At 41.4% G+C, this 16239-nt stretch overlaps 1 protein-coding gene across 1 annotated transcript in view; it reads left to right on the forward strand.

The window, feature by feature from the left end:
* Window positions 1-943: 943 nt before the first annotated feature.
* The window catches only part of LOC146704502 (kielin/chordin-like protein), a 34344-nt gene continuing 19048 nt past the window's right edge, over window positions 944-16239 (forward strand). Inside the window, exons 1-34 of the mRNA XM_085461680.1 lie at window positions 944-1392; window positions 2088-2602; window positions 2928-2997; window positions 3646-3917; window positions 4023-4086; window positions 7087-7160; window positions 7286-7375; window positions 7500-7589; window positions 7699-7788; window positions 8574-8663; window positions 8790-8876; window positions 9003-9089; window positions 9211-9286; window positions 9893-9975; window positions 10061-10154; window positions 10238-10317; window positions 10403-10488; window positions 10597-10687; window positions 10805-10904; window positions 10991-11076; window positions 11257-11350; window positions 11433-11582; window positions 11953-12059; window positions 12143-12236; window positions 12328-12501; window positions 12593-12675; window positions 12760-12853; window positions 14493-14675; window positions 14786-14956; window positions 15056-15229; window positions 15321-15403; window positions 15475-15565; window positions 15640-15722; window positions 15818-15991. Coding sequence (XP_085317806.1) covers window positions 1299-1392; window positions 2088-2602; window positions 2928-2997; window positions 3646-3917; window positions 4023-4086; window positions 7087-7160; window positions 7286-7375; window positions 7500-7589; window positions 7699-7788; window positions 8574-8663; window positions 8790-8876; window positions 9003-9089; window positions 9211-9286; window positions 9893-9975; window positions 10061-10154; window positions 10238-10317; window positions 10403-10488; window positions 10597-10687; window positions 10805-10904; window positions 10991-11076; window positions 11257-11350; window positions 11433-11582; window positions 11953-12059; window positions 12143-12236; window positions 12328-12501; window positions 12593-12675; window positions 12760-12853; window positions 14493-14675; window positions 14786-14956; window positions 15056-15229; window positions 15321-15403; window positions 15475-15565; window positions 15640-15722; window positions 15818-15991 — 4074 coding nt within the window. The 5' untranslated portion in view covers window positions 944-1298. The remainder of the gene's footprint in view (window positions 1393-2087; window positions 2603-2927; window positions 2998-3645; window positions 3918-4022; window positions 4087-7086; window positions 7161-7285; window positions 7376-7499; window positions 7590-7698; window positions 7789-8573; window positions 8664-8789; window positions 8877-9002; window positions 9090-9210; window positions 9287-9892; window positions 9976-10060; window positions 10155-10237; window positions 10318-10402; window positions 10489-10596; window positions 10688-10804; window positions 10905-10990; window positions 11077-11256; window positions 11351-11432; window positions 11583-11952; window positions 12060-12142; window positions 12237-12327; window positions 12502-12592; window positions 12676-12759; window positions 12854-14492; window positions 14676-14785; window positions 14957-15055; window positions 15230-15320; window positions 15404-15474; window positions 15566-15639; window positions 15723-15817; window positions 15992-16239) is intronic.

Here is a 16239-nt window from a genome sequence, read left to right on the forward strand (position 1 = left end):
ATTCCTGGGACAGAGGGTGGGTGGATAGGCACAGTGGGATGCAAACTGGGGTTATTTCCAAAACAGTAAGACATTAACACTCACATTTACTCTCTCTCTCTCTCTCTCTCTCTCTCTCTCTCTCTCTCTCTCTCTCTCTCTCTCACACACACACACACACACACACACACACACACACAAATATTTTGGGATGCTTCAGCATGGCTCCCTTCCAGTCTCCATACCAGGTTTTAGCTGATTACCAGAAACAGGGGTCTCCACTGGGTGGAGATGTTTTTTCGAGGAAAAAACAAGGAAAACAAGACAAGAAAAGGCCGTCACGGATGTCTTTTTGGTACTAGAAACTAGATGAACTCTGCACACCTGAACATTTCTCTTACGTGAATATCTGCGGCCTCGACCCCTTTCATGTAAAACATGTGATATCTTGATAAAAGTTGTGAATGAACAGAATTTCACTACTGCCTTTTAATCACTGCCCAAGGGGGAATGTAAGACTGTGTCAGCAGAGGAGAGACTCAGCAGTGTTGTAAGATCGGGTGGGTTTCCGCCCAGTTAAGCGGTTCTAAAGATTTATCGTGCGGGTTAAAATTACGACACAACAACAATCCGGGTGTTTGGGATCATTTTGGCGGTTATTTCTTGCATGTAAATTTTATGGGTTAATTCGAAACAAGTACCATGAGTACAAACACACACACGCGCTCACACACGCACGGCGGTGCAGTGGGACCTACGTACAGTTAAGGTGCTCACGGTGAATAAAGCGCACGGACTCCTATACGTAGTGTACGTATGCAGTGAGTGCAGCACTGATGTGCACGGGTTGCTGTTTGGGTTGCTTTCAAGTGATAGGCGGGACTGTGGTCCAGACCTCTGGCAATAATCTCTCTCTCTCTCTCTCTCTCTCTCTCTCTCTCTCTCGCTCTCTCACACACACACACGCACGCACACATTTGTGTGTCTCCGTATGTGTGAGTATGTGTGTCTGCAGTGCCTGTGTTCATTCCTCTTCGACGCTAAGCAGCACAGTGGAGCGTAAACTCGGCTATAGGATCTTTATATTTTGAAGAGTTTTGAATAACTTTTGGGCTGAAAACCATCTGCAATATCTGGCAACACTAGATCCAGATGTTTCACGTTTCCCCTGAGCGCTTTTTGGAGAGGTCTGCTTGACGAGGAGCAGTGACACACTGAACGTTAAACTCAACGATCCATGGCTAAAAGGACGATAAATGCTGTTATATTTGTGTAAAGTATTTTGATTTTGAGCTTTTTTTCCCTTTTGGCTGAGGAGAATGGAGAGGAAACTCAGAGCGGTTGTGCTGCTGGAGATACATTTGCTCTTCGTGTTCTTCTTGCACGGACAGTCTAGTGCAGATAACGAGAATGGTAAGTTAACACACAGGGTCACGGGGGTCATGGATTGTTTATTTTACTGTTTTGATCGAACTTTCTTAAATTATAACTTTAAGTGTGAATTAATCTGTTCACAGTCAGTGGAGCTATAAATGGTATGTGGGGAGTTGTTTTTTGTTTTAGTAAACCCTGGTATTTAAATACTTAAGCTTGATATAATGTCTTTTTAAAAAATCACAATACAAAAGCTGACATGTAATTAATGATTTTTAATGTTCATTCTTGCCCAGTCCCACATTTGTTTATATTGAGTGTTCATTTTCGAAGAAACTATAGTTTTAGTTTTTAAAAATTTCAAAATCTGACATTTGGAAAGGACAATTTGCCTCTAGCAGTGATTGCTTTTCACCTTGTATGCATGTCCATCTACTTCACAATACTTCAACATAATATAAATACATCTACGAACAACAAAACAAGCTTTTATTGTCATGTTCCATTTCTATCTGGTCCTGAAGCACCAGATATCAGATTTAAAGAGAGTCATAAGTTGAAATTGCAGACAGATGAGATAAGGGTGATCTTGGTTTCAGGTCACTGAGGTCACTGACCAGTAGATCTCTCACACAAAGCTTCACAATCATCATAACCCAGAAATCACAGTACTCTACTCCAGAACTCATGTCATATGGATGTGAATGTGACAGTGTCTCTTATTTCTTTTATAGTAATTGATCTTGTGGAAGCACTAAACCTACCTCACCGAAAAAGTGCGAGCAGCGGCATGATCTACAAACTACGTAACAGAGCACCCCACCTGACACTTCCCGCTGAATATTCTCACTTCCTGTACTCCAACCTTCAGGGTAGCATGGGTGTTCATGTGGTGGGGCGCCAGGCGCCTCGATCCACTGCCACCATCTTTTCTCTTTCGTCTGCATCTTCGCCTATACTCCAGATCATCTCCTCCACTGTCAATAACACCCTGCGTGTGGACTACCAGGTTGAAGGAAGAGCGCACAACTTTGCCAGCATTAACCTTCTGGACACAAACCCTTTTGCAAGTGAAAAGTGGGGTCATCTGGCTGTGAGCCTGGAGCCTGACAGACTGGCATTTTTTGTGGACTGTCAAGAAGCTGCAGTTTTTCCGATAGAAAATGAGAACAGGATCAACCTAGAACTGCCTCAAGATGTTCTCATCACTCTTGGCAGCACATTAGGGAAGAGAAGCAGTAAATTTAGTGTGAGTTTACTTTGCTTACTGCATATTTGCTTCCACACAGAGAACATAGAGAGACATCATCTGAACTTCTTTATTAACAGTACTCTGTTTGTATTTTACACAATACTAGGTATTGTCCTATAAACCTTGTAATCGAAGGAGACTGTCTTTTGTTGAAAATAGTACCAGGAAATATAGTCAGCTTAGATTTACCGTGTGCATAATTACAAATAAAACATCAGATAGTATATCCAAGTATATGCAGTATATCCATAATCAATGCCATTATTCTACATAACAAATACATTATATATTTTATGTACTGACTGTATTTTTTCAAATGCAGGGATATTTGAAGGCAGCAGAAATTTCACTGAAAGCATATCCAAGGCGCCCATGGAGCTGCAATCTTACAGGTAAGAGCAGATTCCATCTCTCCGTCCGTCACAGTTTTTATAGGAAGGTGGGGTTACATCCTGGAACGGTCACCTGTCGATTGCAGACATAATGTATAGAAACAGACAACCATTCACAATCACAATCACGCCGATCACCAATTACCCAGTAGCCCTAAGAAATATGTGAATATATGAAGCCAGAGTATGTGAAACAGAGTACTCACACAGGCAGTGGTGCAGTGAGGCCTACCAAGGTTTTTAGCAGATGATTTGATGTTCCTGGCGACGGGGTCTAGTAACTGACTAACTTCCTATTATTGCAAAGTGGAAGCAGCTAAGAACCACAGCAACTCAGAGGGTTGCAGACCAGATAAAGTTAAAGAGCGAGGTCGGCAAGTGCTCAGGAGCATGATGTGTCAAAGTCACCAACTCTCTGCAGAGTTTCAAACCTCTTCTGAGCGCAAACACTGTGGACCCAGAGCTTCATGGCATATGTTTGCATGGCTGAGCACCGCCTGTAAGCTTAATGTGTAGGTGGCCCAGTACTTTTGACCATATAGTGTATGATGATATCATTCTGCCATTTGGTCAGAACTTATAATGTGTCAAAAATGTAGTATATTTCACTTCTGAGGAGTTCCACCATTTGACTGATTCTTATTTTAGATCATCTATTTCCTCCAGATGCACATGACCCAGATTCCCAGACTGACTCCAGCAAACCTCACAATGATTTACCCAGTAAACTTCAAACAAACCACAGATCACAGGACCAAACCAGCTATCATCCTCAGGAGATCCAGAGTGATCAGATGCAGGGAGCTGAGCCTCCTCGAGGTGATAATTCTGCTTCTCAGGAACAGAAAGATGAGACACTGAGGAAGCTGGAGAGACAGATGAAAAAGCTGACTGATGAGTTGGGCATCATAAGAGGGCAGGTAAAGATCACACTTGGTGTATGAGTTTTCACGAAAAATGATATAATGAAACATAATTGCAGGGTACACTAAGATTTTTTTGTTTGTGTGTTTGTTTTATAACAGAACAAAAACCTACAAAATCGTGTAAAATTCCTGGAGTTATGTCTGACGGACCATTGCAGAGAAGGTGACTAAGCTTCTGTCTGTTTGTGAGATCTGTCACGGGTGTTTTATGTTATTGTTTTGTTTTTTCAAATTTTAAATTCGTTGTATTCACAAAGATACGGAGAAAATGTAAATATGTCTTTGTGTCTCCTGTCAGCAACAATATTGCACATAATTAGTAGCTCTTTACTGATAGCTATCACGGCTTTTGTTTTTCCTGGGGGACACAAACAGAACAGGCAGGTATTTTTGACCCACACTGAAGTCAACTAGACTAGCTTCATAAAATGTTTATGAAGAACACTGCTGTCCAACCTCTGTGTGGTGAAAATGTATTCAGGGCCTTTTAACAATGCTACTGACACAATTATACATGAAAAGATTGGCATTAAATTTGTGTTTCTCAGAGATTCCTTAAGAGAATTCCTCCTTCCTCCTCTGTGTATGTCTGTTATACTGTCTGTAAATATAAAATCTCATAAGGTTTTGAATGATCGCTGATAAAACTTTGTAAAAGTCCAGCGTGGGGTGATGTTAACAATCCTTTAAAATTTGGCTTAGATCCACCGAGGTCTTCAAGGTGAACTTTATTGGTGAAAAACTGACAAAAAGCCTAATAAATTAGAAACTATAATTCTTAAGTGTGGTGTGTATTGTCAATGTAGAGAAAGTACCATATAAAGATTTAAAATATGTCATATTTGACCTCTGACCTTTCCTTCAAGATCAATAGATTGATCCAAAGGTCAAAGTGATGATAATGCTACATAGAACTATTTAAAACTTTTTTTCTTACTGCCATTATTTGTGTTGACAACATATAAGTATAAAATAGGGCATATGGGGATTTTAAGTATTGCGATCGTGGCTCAAGAGTTGGGAGTTCGCCTTGTAATTGGAAGGTTGCCGGTTCGAGCCCCGGCTTGGACAGTCTCAGTCGTTGTGTCCTTGGGCAAGACACTTCATCCGTTGCCTACTGGTGGTGGTCAGAGGGCCCGGTGGCGCCAGTGTCCGGGAGCCTCGCCTCTGTCAGTGCGCAGCAGGGTGGCTGTGGCTATAATGTAGCTTGCCATCACCAATGTGTGAATGGGTGGATGACTGGTTGTGTAAAGCGCTTTGGGGTCCTTAGGCACTAGTAAAAGCGCTACACAAATACAGACCATTTACATTACTTTTTACCTCTGATCTTTTCTTCAAGGTTAAATAAGGTCAAGCTTTCATAAAATGGCTTTTATCTTTTAAACTATGTTTAAAATTCTACTGCATTTGTTTGTATTGGCAACATTTGGGAAATGATCATTTGCATCCAAATATGTCTTACTTGACTATTTCCTTATGTTGAATTACATGGCAGAGCTTCAGAACGGCTTGAGGTTGGTCACAATTGCTAATGAAGGCAAGCTTAGAAGCCACCTTCTTTCAGGTTTTGTATTACTATAGCTTTCTTTTAGTTTCTAATAGTGTATGAAGTATTCTCTTTCATTGTCATCGGCTTTTGATTTGTTATTTACAGAATGCAAACCTTTAGTCTCATATATGGTAGTCAGTGGATTTTATCACCCTTTCCTGTTCAAGTTTATGTATCTTATTGTGTTTTATATTTTCTGTCTGTATCTACATAGTAAACCAAAATTTTGGATTTGTGTCAAACTACTTCTTAGTTCAATTTTTAGACAGAATTTCTAGGCATAGCCAGATAGCAGGAGGGTTCCTCTTTGGTGGCCTCAGAATCTCATCTCTGCTATTTGCAGATGATGTGGTTCTGTTGGCTTCATCGGGTGATGTCCTCCAGCATGCTGGAGCAGTTCACAGTCAAATGTAAAGCGGCAGGAATGAAAATCAGCACCTGAGGCCATGGTTTTCAGCCAGCAAAAAGTAGAATGCCCATCCCGGGCCGGGGACGAGTTGCTGCCCCCTACATTTAGCCCACTGTCCCCTTTCTTACACCCCACTGACCTACCTTTGGCACTTGCTTCATTGCTAGTACATACGTAGAGCAGACAGCTGCAAGGGCACCATGATTACACACACTTGTGGACTCACACTTTTAGCAAATGCATTCTTGGCTTGCTAAAGGAAATGCCTTTAGGCACAGTAGGCAGCTTTACTAACCTCTTGTTTGCGCGGTGATTATTGCCTTCTCTTGCACACAAACACATTGTTTGAGTCATTACATTGATTAAAGGCTGAAATACCCAAGGTCAGCAAATTATATTCAACGAGGAATGTAAATGCTTATAATAAATGTGACTTTTCTCTTCAGTGATTGCTGTACTATAAACATAATCTTTTAAATGGACAAAGACATAATAGAGGAAGTTATTAAGACCGTGATTTCATCTGTTTGGTAGGGAATCCCTCAGGAAACTAACATTCTGTTTCGCCCACAGTAAATATCCTGCAGTGTTAATAGACTTGTCTGACTTAACGTCGGAAAGTATGAAGACAATTCTGGTTATGGTTACAGTCCATAAAATGCGTATGCGTGTGTAAAGGCAAGCCCGTGTATATCACATGAGAACCATGCTGTTTGTTATTACTGGAAAGGGAGCAAAGCCAGATGTTCATCAGTGACTCAGTGAGAAAAGGTAAAGAAAACCTGTGGAGACAGACAGAGATGGCAGAGGGTGGCACCAGAAAAATTTAGATTTTCTTATTTACAGTATACACTCCAGCATAAACACAACCAAAGAGCAGAGTCAAGCAACTGGCAAGGTTTATTTACAACAAGATTTCAACTTGTAAACTTCAATAGGAAATGAAAGCTTTACTGCTTGTAAAAACACAGTATTTAGCTATGTTAAAAACAGCACTAATGAGGCAGGCAGTGAGTTGCAGGTGCAGGAAGCAAGCCATGGGCAGAATCAGAGGTGATCGATCCAACAAAGAGTAAAGAGAAAAAGGTTGACAGAGAGACACAGAGAAAGAAAGCAGAATAAAACTCCAAGCCTGCATAAAATCCTAACTTACAATTAAAGACGCAGAAAAAAATTGTGATCTAAAGACTTTGTTTGATTTCCAGGGGTCCAGTCAGATTGTCCTTTTCACAATGGGTCCAACTGTACTGAAGATCGCTGTCAGACAAGAGCGTGTAATGTACGTGTTTGATATTCAGTCGCAACAAAATAATAATGAAAAACAATAAATGAACCTAAAGAAATCTGCTGGTCCTGTTTCCTGTTCATTGCTTATGTTATGTTTATTTTTCTTCATTTAAATAGGAGGATAACAGGCAGTGCCCTCAACAGCCGTGCGCTCCTCAAAACTGCCCAGGAGAGAATGTACCTGACTGTCAGAGAAGAACATGTAATGTGAGTATTTAATAATTAACCACAACAGATGATTTTCAAACACATTTAATGAGCTCAAACAACCTTTCTCACACTGTTTTCTGTTGATTCTTTCTCTCATTTTTGTTTCTCTTCATTTAAATAGGAGGATAACAGGCAGTGCCCTCAACAGCCGTGCCGTCCTCAAAACTGCCCACAGGAAAATGTACCTGACTGTCAGACACGAACGTGTGATGTGAGTATTTCATATTTTTCCATAAGAAATGGAAAAATGTTTAATAAGTTTGAAGAAGTCTTCTGCTCCTATTTTCCATTCCTTTTTTCTTATTTTTTCATTTTAATAGGAGGATAACAGGCAGTGTCCTCAACAGCGATGCCCTAATCAAGACTGCAGAGAGGAGAATGTACCTGACTGTCAGACAAGAACGTGTAATGTGAGTATTTAATAATTAACCACATGACAGTCAAAAACATTTAATGAATTTAAAGAACTTTTCTGGCACTGCTTTCAGTTCATTCTTTCAAAGAGCGATATAAAAGACCCCTGTGAGTATACGATCAAGGGAACAATTCATCCTGCGTAGGGTATGGTCACCAGGGCCCCGCCCTGAAGCCAGGCCCGGGGAGGGTGCCTGAAGGTGAGCGTCTGGTGGCCACTTGTGTGTTCTCAGAATCAAATCCCTGCTTTTTGCAGTTGATGTTGTTCTGTTGCCTTCATCGGGCGATGGCCTCCAGCTCGCACCGGAATGGTTCGCAGCAGTCAAGTGTGAAGCAATGAAAATGAGAATCAGCACCTCCAAATCTCAGGCCATGGTCCTCAGCTGGAAAAAGGGGAAGTGCCCACTCTGGTCAGGGACGAGTTCCTGCCCCAAGTGGAGGAGTTTCTTGAAGTCTTGTTCACGAGTGACGAGAGAAGGGAGCGGGAGATCTACAGACGGGTTGGTGTTGTGGCTACAGTGATGGGGATGTTGTACCGGTCCTTTCTTGGTGAAGAGAGGGCTGAGTGTAAACGTGAAGCTCTCCATTTACCGGTTGAACGAGATTCCAACCCTAACCTATGGTCACGAGCTGTGGGTAGTGACTGAAGGAACAGATTACGGACACAAGCGGCAGAAATGAGCTTCCTTTGAAGGGTGGCTGGCCTCTCCCTTAGAGATAATGCGCAAAAAGATGGATGGATGGATCTTTCTCTCATTTTACTTTCTTTTCATTTAAATAGGAGGATAACAGGCAGTGCCCTCAACAGCCAAGCCCTCCTCAAAACTGCCCACAGGAAAATGTACCTGACTGTCAGACACGAACATGTGATGTGAGTATTTCATTCTTTTCCATAATAAACAACAATCAAAAATATTTAATAAGGTTGAAGAAGTCTGCTGGTCCCATTTTCCATTAGTTTTTTTTATTTTTTTGTTTGTCTTCCTTTTAATAATAGGATAACAGGCAGTGCCCTCAACAGCCATGCCCTAATCAAGACTGCAGAGAGGAAAATGTAACTGGCTGTCAGACACGAACGTGTGATGTGAGTATTTCATATTTTTCCATAATAAATAACAATCAAAAATATTTAATAAGCTTGAAGAATTCTGCTGGTCCTATTTTCCATTCCTTTTTTCTCAATTTTTGTTTGTCTTCCTTTTAATAATAGGATAACAGGCAGTGCCCTCAACAGCCATGCCCTAATCAAGACTGCAGAGAGGAAAATGTACCTGGCTGTCAGACACAAACGTGCAATGTAAGTATTTGATGTTTACTTCATAATAAATGACAATCAAAAATATTAAATAAGCTTAAGAAGTCTTTTGGCCCTTTTTTCCATTCCTTTTCTCATTTTGTGTTTCTCTTAATTTGAATAGGAGGATAACAGGGAGTGCCCCCCTCAAGACTGCCCACAGGGGAATGTACCTGGAGGCTGTGCCCAGCAAATCACAGGTAAGTACAGAGAAGATAAAGCATACTAAACAATACATTTGAGAGGAACTAAACTTGCCTATTTGGCAAGGTACACATTCATTCATTTTATGCACACTGGTAACTCTGTCTGGCATTCATTGTATCATTTCTTTTTATTTCTTTTGGCTGGTCCCTTTAGGGGTCACCACAGCAGAGCATCTCCCTCCATCTCACCCTATCCCTTGCATCCTCTTCTGTCATACCAACCATCTGCATGTACCCCTTCACCACATCCATGCTTTTTACTGTATCACCCATGGTGCATAACTTGTAAGCCTACACTGGCATTTTTATAGCTATCCAAAATAATTCTGCGTTCCACTTTTTTACTATAACAAATAGCATGTGCTGTCCTAATCACATATACTCAAATTTCCAGTTGTCAATGTCACAAAAATTGACAGGACTCAACAAATATGAAAACAAATGGACCTTCTTGTTGGTTTCGGGTTGTTAGGAACTCTGTACTGAGAATCTTTCTTGCAGAAAGGTTTAGGGTGGATAAAAATCTGTTTAGATGTACAGATTAATATCTTCATACCTAGAAGCACAGGAATAGTACAATAATGTGATGTGTGTTTACAGGTTGCACCCATTCTGGTGTAAATTATAACAATGGAGACTCTTGGAGGTCGGTGGAGAGTCCTTGTGATATCTGCCAGTGTTTGGTGGGTCTGACAGCAACTACATGCTCAGGTTTTCATCTGGTCACTCACCTTCATCTCTAATAATGCTGTTCACTCTTCATCACAGGATGGTTATGTTCGCTGTGAGAGGGAGCAGTGTTACACTCCCTGTAGAAACCCTACTGCTCCTCCTCCAAATACCTGCTGTCCAGTCTGTGAAGGTGGGCTTAATTGCTTTGTGTAATAAGGTTTGTATATGTGTTAGACTGTAGAGGCATAATGTGTCTATTTGTGTGTCTTGTAGGCTGTGATGTGAATGGACATGAAGTCCCTAATGGAGCTGTGATCCCTGTTGGAGACCCCTGTGAAGAGTGTAGATGTGAGGTGTGTCTATAAGTTACAATTAAATTTGATTTTCGTGTGTGTAAATGAATTGAGGATCATGTTTTTTTTGTTCTTTCTCTCAAAGAATGGAAATATGGTGTGTTCACGCATTCGCTGTTCTGCTCCATCTTGTAACAATCCAGTATATCATGCTGGGGAGTGTTGTCCACGGTAACAAGCCCGCCTACCACCATCATCCGTATCATATTTAAGCCTGTACAGTTTCACCTTTTTTGTTGTTTTTAAATATATTTAATCAATGTTTACGTGAACCTGTAGATGCGAGCAGTGTGAATATGAGTCCGAAGTGTATGTGAATGGAGAGAGGTTCACCTCAAAGAGAGACCCCTGCCTCCAATGCTACTGCTCTGTGAGTTTAAACTGACAAAGTCTGAATAAAAATGTATCAAAACTTACAGAGTAGCCATGATATTTGTGACAACTAAGGTTAAAAGAATAAGTGATACATATTCAATTTCTTCGCTAGGCAGGTCAAGTGTCATGTGAACACATGGCTGCATTATGTCCTACACCACAGTGTACTCATCCAGCTAAGCACAGAGGAGAATGTTGTGCCTCATGCAATGGTCAGTGTCAAAATATGCATCTAGTTCCCTCTACATTTCAACTTTCACAGAAACAACCAATCAGCTATCTGTGTTTGTTCCTCCAGAGTGTGAGTATGAACAGAGGGTGTATGCTGATGGGGAAATTTTCAGCCCTTCTGGGGGTGGACCCTGCCTGCAGTGCAGGTGTAAGGCAAGTTTATGCAATATACACCCAAAGAAAGTGTGTGTCTAGTGCAAAAATCTCTTTGTTTTTTCACTCAAGAGGAGGCATGATTCTTCATTTGTTTCATGCATTTTTCTTTTCTAGATCATAGCACTTTTTATGCCCATTAATATCTTTGACATTTCTTTTGTTGCTTCTCTGGTTTAGAGTGGAAATGTAATTTGCAACGAAGAAAAGTGCCCTCCTGTCCGCTGCTCCAATCCAATTAGACACCCACATCTTTGTTGTCCAGTCTGCAAAAGTAACTTCTGACTCATACACATTTAGAGTGCAGGTTCATACGAGTGAGTGTCCTGTATGAAAACCTTCTTTTCTCATTGCAGCATGTGAACTGGATGGAGTGGAATATGATGAGGGGTCCAACTGGCAGCCTGAGGGTCCTTGTTCCAGCTGTACCTGTGCAAATGGAGAGGCCTTATGCACACGCACACAGTGTGCTGCCAACAACTGTCTGCATCCCACCAGGATTACTGGTAAGACTGTGACCCTAACTCTTATAAATGCTATATTTATTACACATTAATTGAAATATGTCTTTTTTGTTTTGTTTTAATTTTGATGATTAGGCCGTGTGTCTGGTGAAAATCAGGCATCTATATATCAAACTATGATCAGTCAAGCCAGCCTACTCGGCAAAGGCTTACTCTCCTTGAGGAGTGTGGACATTTTCAAGTCAGCAGGCTTCCCCATGAGTGTGGTTGTGTCTGCTGAACTTTGTGAAATGAATGTGTAAAATATTACGTTTATGTTTCTTAATTAAATTATGGAAAAAATGAACTTTTTCACAAATTCCACATTTTTTGAGATACTTTAACAAACTGAATACTCTGTCTCGTTTTTTAGGCTCCTGTTGTTCAGTCTGTGACAGCTGCACTTATAACCAACGTGTCTATAGCAATGGTCAGAGTTTCGCGACCCCTGACCAACCTTGCCACACCTGCACTTGTCTGGTAAGAATCCATTCATTAACACATTCCCTATCACTTTTTATCTTTGCACCTGCTAACATCTTCTCCTTTCATCTTATGCTCAGCATGGCACTGTTCAGTGTGAGAGACAATCTTGTCCTCAGCTTAACTGCAGGGACTCCTACACCCCACCTGGAGACTGTTGCCCCAGATGTCGAGGTACCTAAAACTCAGACTGTGATTCTTATCATAGGTAAACGTGATCTATTCTGAGTGAGGTGACTGTAATGTGTGTGTTTGTTCTTGTCAGACTGCTCCTATGAAAACCGTGTGTTTTTGAATGGAGATGTTTTTCCCAACCCCGTGAGTGTGTGTGAGGAGTGCACATGTGCGAGTGGAAGGATTGACTGCCATCAGGCACAATGTTCTGAGCCTCGCTGTAATGCACCGATGCCTGGGCAGTGCTGCCAGAACAACTGCAATGGTGAGAAAGTTTACATTTGCTGTAAGGAAAATAAACAACTCTGAGAAATTAGGATCTCATAATTACAACATTGCTTGTTTTACTGCTGCAGGCTGCAGCTATGTAGGGAAAGAATATTCCAATGGACAACAATTTCCCCATCCTACTGACTCATGCAGGACATGCAGCTGCACTGTAAGAATAATGAGTACAACACCTAATTCAATAACATGTTGCCTTCTTAAAGCAGGTTTTCATTTCTGTTTGTGTTTGTCATAGAATGGAAATGTCCAGTGTCTGATGAAGAGGTGTCCACCACTGACCTGCTCTAACCCTCATGTGATACAAGGAGAGTGCTGTCCCCAGTGTCCTGGTAAGGATATGCAAGAACAGAGTCCTTCTGGGGCGCTTGTTTGAAAAGTTATTTTAAAGCATTAGCTAAATGAATTTCCAGTGCAACAGTAAAATTGCATGAGAGAATCACCAGCCAAATATGCCACAAAATAGAGTTTTAAAAAGCCTTTTTTCGCTGTTATACAAGCCATTTTTGCTCTTGCAGAATTCTCTTTATCTTTTTTGATGACTTAAAATATCTAGAAAAAGTAGTACAAAGCACAGTTACCCCCCTCAAATAAAAAAATTCACAAATCTACTTTGAACCAAGAAAAAGGCACTCTTCGTCACTCCACAATTCAAAAGTTTACACTAGTAATGTAAACTACATCTAGTAATAGTTTTTTTGAGTGAAGACAAAGGTAGGGGAGTGGGGGAAGGCATATACAGAAGCAGCAAAAGAGGGGGAAAGGTAGGAGTAGGGACTCTAAATGTAGGAATTATGATTGGTAAAGGAAGAAAGGTGGCTGATGTGATGGAGAAAAAGGACGCTAGATAGGAAGGCTGTGTGCACAAAAGCAAGGAGCATCGGAGGTGGATTTAAACTGTTCTACCATGGTGACAATAAGGAGCCAAATGGAGGGGGGATAATCTCAAAGGAAGAGAGATTGAACAGACTTACATGGACACGTAGATATTGACAACCGAGGCAGTGAGGTGCTGGATAGGTATGTGATAAGCAGAGAAATGTGGAAGGAAAGATGGCAGTTGGCTTTGCAAAAAGGATGAAAATTTTTGGGAAAGCATATTTCAAGAAGGGAGAAGAACAGGGTAGGATAGGGTAAGATAGGAAAGAGTGGAGACAGGTGGACTACATCTTGTGCAGAGGGTGCAATCTGAAAGAGGTTGGAGACTGCAAGTGGAGAATGTAGCTAAGCAGCTTCATTAGGTAGTCTGTAGGATGAATTTGGAAATCAAGAACAGAAAGCAAGTGAAGGCAGAGGCAAGGATTAAATAATGGGAGTTGAAAAAGAGTGCAGAGTTCAGGAAGGAGTTGAGGCAGGCTCTGGGTCGTAGGAAAGAATTAGCAGATGACCGGGAAATTAAAACTTAGGTGGTGAGGGAAACGGCCAAGAGTGGAGATGCTATGATTTTTGTTGGGAGTAACCAGGATGGACAGGATTAGAAATATTAGGAACAGCTTAGGTTGAGGTTAGAGGCAACGCTAGGGAGGCGAACTTGAAATGGGCTGGACATGTGCAGAGGAAAGAGAGTGGATGTAAGGGGTAAATGGTTTTGAATATGGAGTTGCCAGGCAGAAGGAAAAGAGGAAGACCACAGAGGAGTGTCATGGATGTAGCGAAGGAGGACATGGAGAAAGTTGGTGTGACTGAAGAGGATGCTAGAGATTGGGTGAAATGGAGGCAGACAATCTGCTGTGACGATGGAGGAGGAAGAGGAATAATAGCAGTTTCAGGACTACACTGCAAATAGGAACTGGTCAAATACTGTGTTTGTATGCTTTACATACATATATAATGAGAGAATAGTATAATATAATTTAAATATAAATACAAAAATGATTTGGTGATGGCAAAATATAAGTTATACCAACGACTATGAAGCTGACTCCTGAAAGTTTTTATGGTAAATAATTTCACAGTTTTTGTTTTCTTCAGCTCCTCAGTCAGACTGTGTGTATGAACAAAGCTCCTACAGTCACTTGGAGCATTTCAGCGACCCCAATAACGACTGTCGATCATGTGCCTGCACCAACGGGACAGTTCGCTGTAAACGAAAGCGCTGCCCGTTCGCTCACTGTTCTCACCCCATCAAACAAGACTGCTGTCGGAGCTGCGAAGGTACAAGTTGTCATGTCCTTAATTAAAGATCAGAACACTACTGATATTTGATGCAGTTGTTTATTGCGTCTTTATTATCAATTATTTTTCTCTCTCTCTCTTTTTCTCAGGCTGCTTATATGAAGATCAACAGCGAGTTAATGGGGAGATGTGGGATAACCCATCAGAGCCATGTGTTGAGTGTGCTTGCCGTGACGGCTCTGTCCAGTGTCAGAGGAAACGCTGTCCTCCCTCCAACTGTAAACACCCAGTCCAGAGAGATTGCTGCATGTCCTGTGATGGTGAGAACCTGAGCCAATGCACCAATCACTGGCCTCAGTTAAAGTCATTTAAAAATGATCTTTTTTTGCATGTATTAAACTGTAAATTTCTTCTTGCAGGCTGCATGTATAATGGTAGAGAATATCTTGACGGCACTGAGTTTCATGATGGCAGCGACCCCTGTGTTGTCTGTCACTGTTACGGAGGCGATGTCACGTGCTCCAGGATACCCTGTGATGAAAAGTGCAGTCACCCTTACAAACCACCAAGACAATGCTGTGGAGAATGTGACCGTATGAACGCTTAATAAACTAACTGTGCCCACACTGATATTTTCCCCCAATTTTTACAATTTGACCAACTAAACACATCTTTATTTGACAGGCTGTTCCTATAATGGCGCAGTCCTCATCAATGGACAGTCCATTCCTGACCCAGGAAACCCTTGCTATGAATGTATTTGCCAGGTAGTATCAGCACACCCACACAGACATTCCTATTAGCTTTAGACACCATGTCATGCTTATTTCTCTTACAGAGAGGCTCGGTGCAATGTAGGAGGAAGCGGTGTCCTGAAGCCCTTTGTCCTAATCCAGTCGCTGATGCTTGTGGTTGCCCAGTTTGTGGAGGTATCAGCGATCAACACATCGCAGCTCATGTTAAGTAGAATAAGTAGGTAACTGATGCTTTATTGTGTATGCAGGTTGTCGTTTTGAAGGTCTGACTTATGCTGATGGACAGATTCTCCTTGAACAAGAAAAAGCGTGCGAGGACTGCAGATGTTCAGTGAGCGAGAGCAACGCATTATTTAAACCGCTTATTAAGTTCACCATCATGGCATCATGTTTTATTTTTGTTTGGGTTTTGGTTGTTTTTTTTAGAGAGGAGAGGTAGTGTGTGAGCAAAGAAAATGCCCTGCTGTGTCATGCCCACATCCAACTCTCAACAGCTGCGCATGTGAAGTGTGTGATGGATGTAACTTCTATGGACGCGACTGTTTGAGTGGGGAGCAATTTGCACACCCTACAGATAGCTGTCAGCGCTGCTCCTGTCAGGTACTGCCATGCATCATTTTCAGCTCTATCAACTGTGACATTCAGTATACACAGAAAAATCAGAAATCAGAAACTTTAGAGATTACAGGCTTATATTAAGAACCAAACCTGCAAATATCTGTCATTTCAGATTATGTATGCTCGGAAAGTTTATAGCTTGCTTTTTCACAGAAGATGGCAGATGTTATTTGATATGCACCAGTTGCAAATGATTCCCTAGTTCCAACTGAGCATTGTTCAAATGCCAC

This window comes from Copadichromis virginalis, linkage group LG7, assembly GCF_057382275.1.
Source record: "Copadichromis virginalis isolate Kocher_CV1m ecotype Utaka linkage group LG7, C_Virginalis_male_GT1.1, whole genome shotgun sequence".
Taxonomy (NCBI): Eukaryota; Metazoa; Chordata; class Actinopteri; order Cichliformes; family Cichlidae; genus Copadichromis; species Copadichromis virginalis.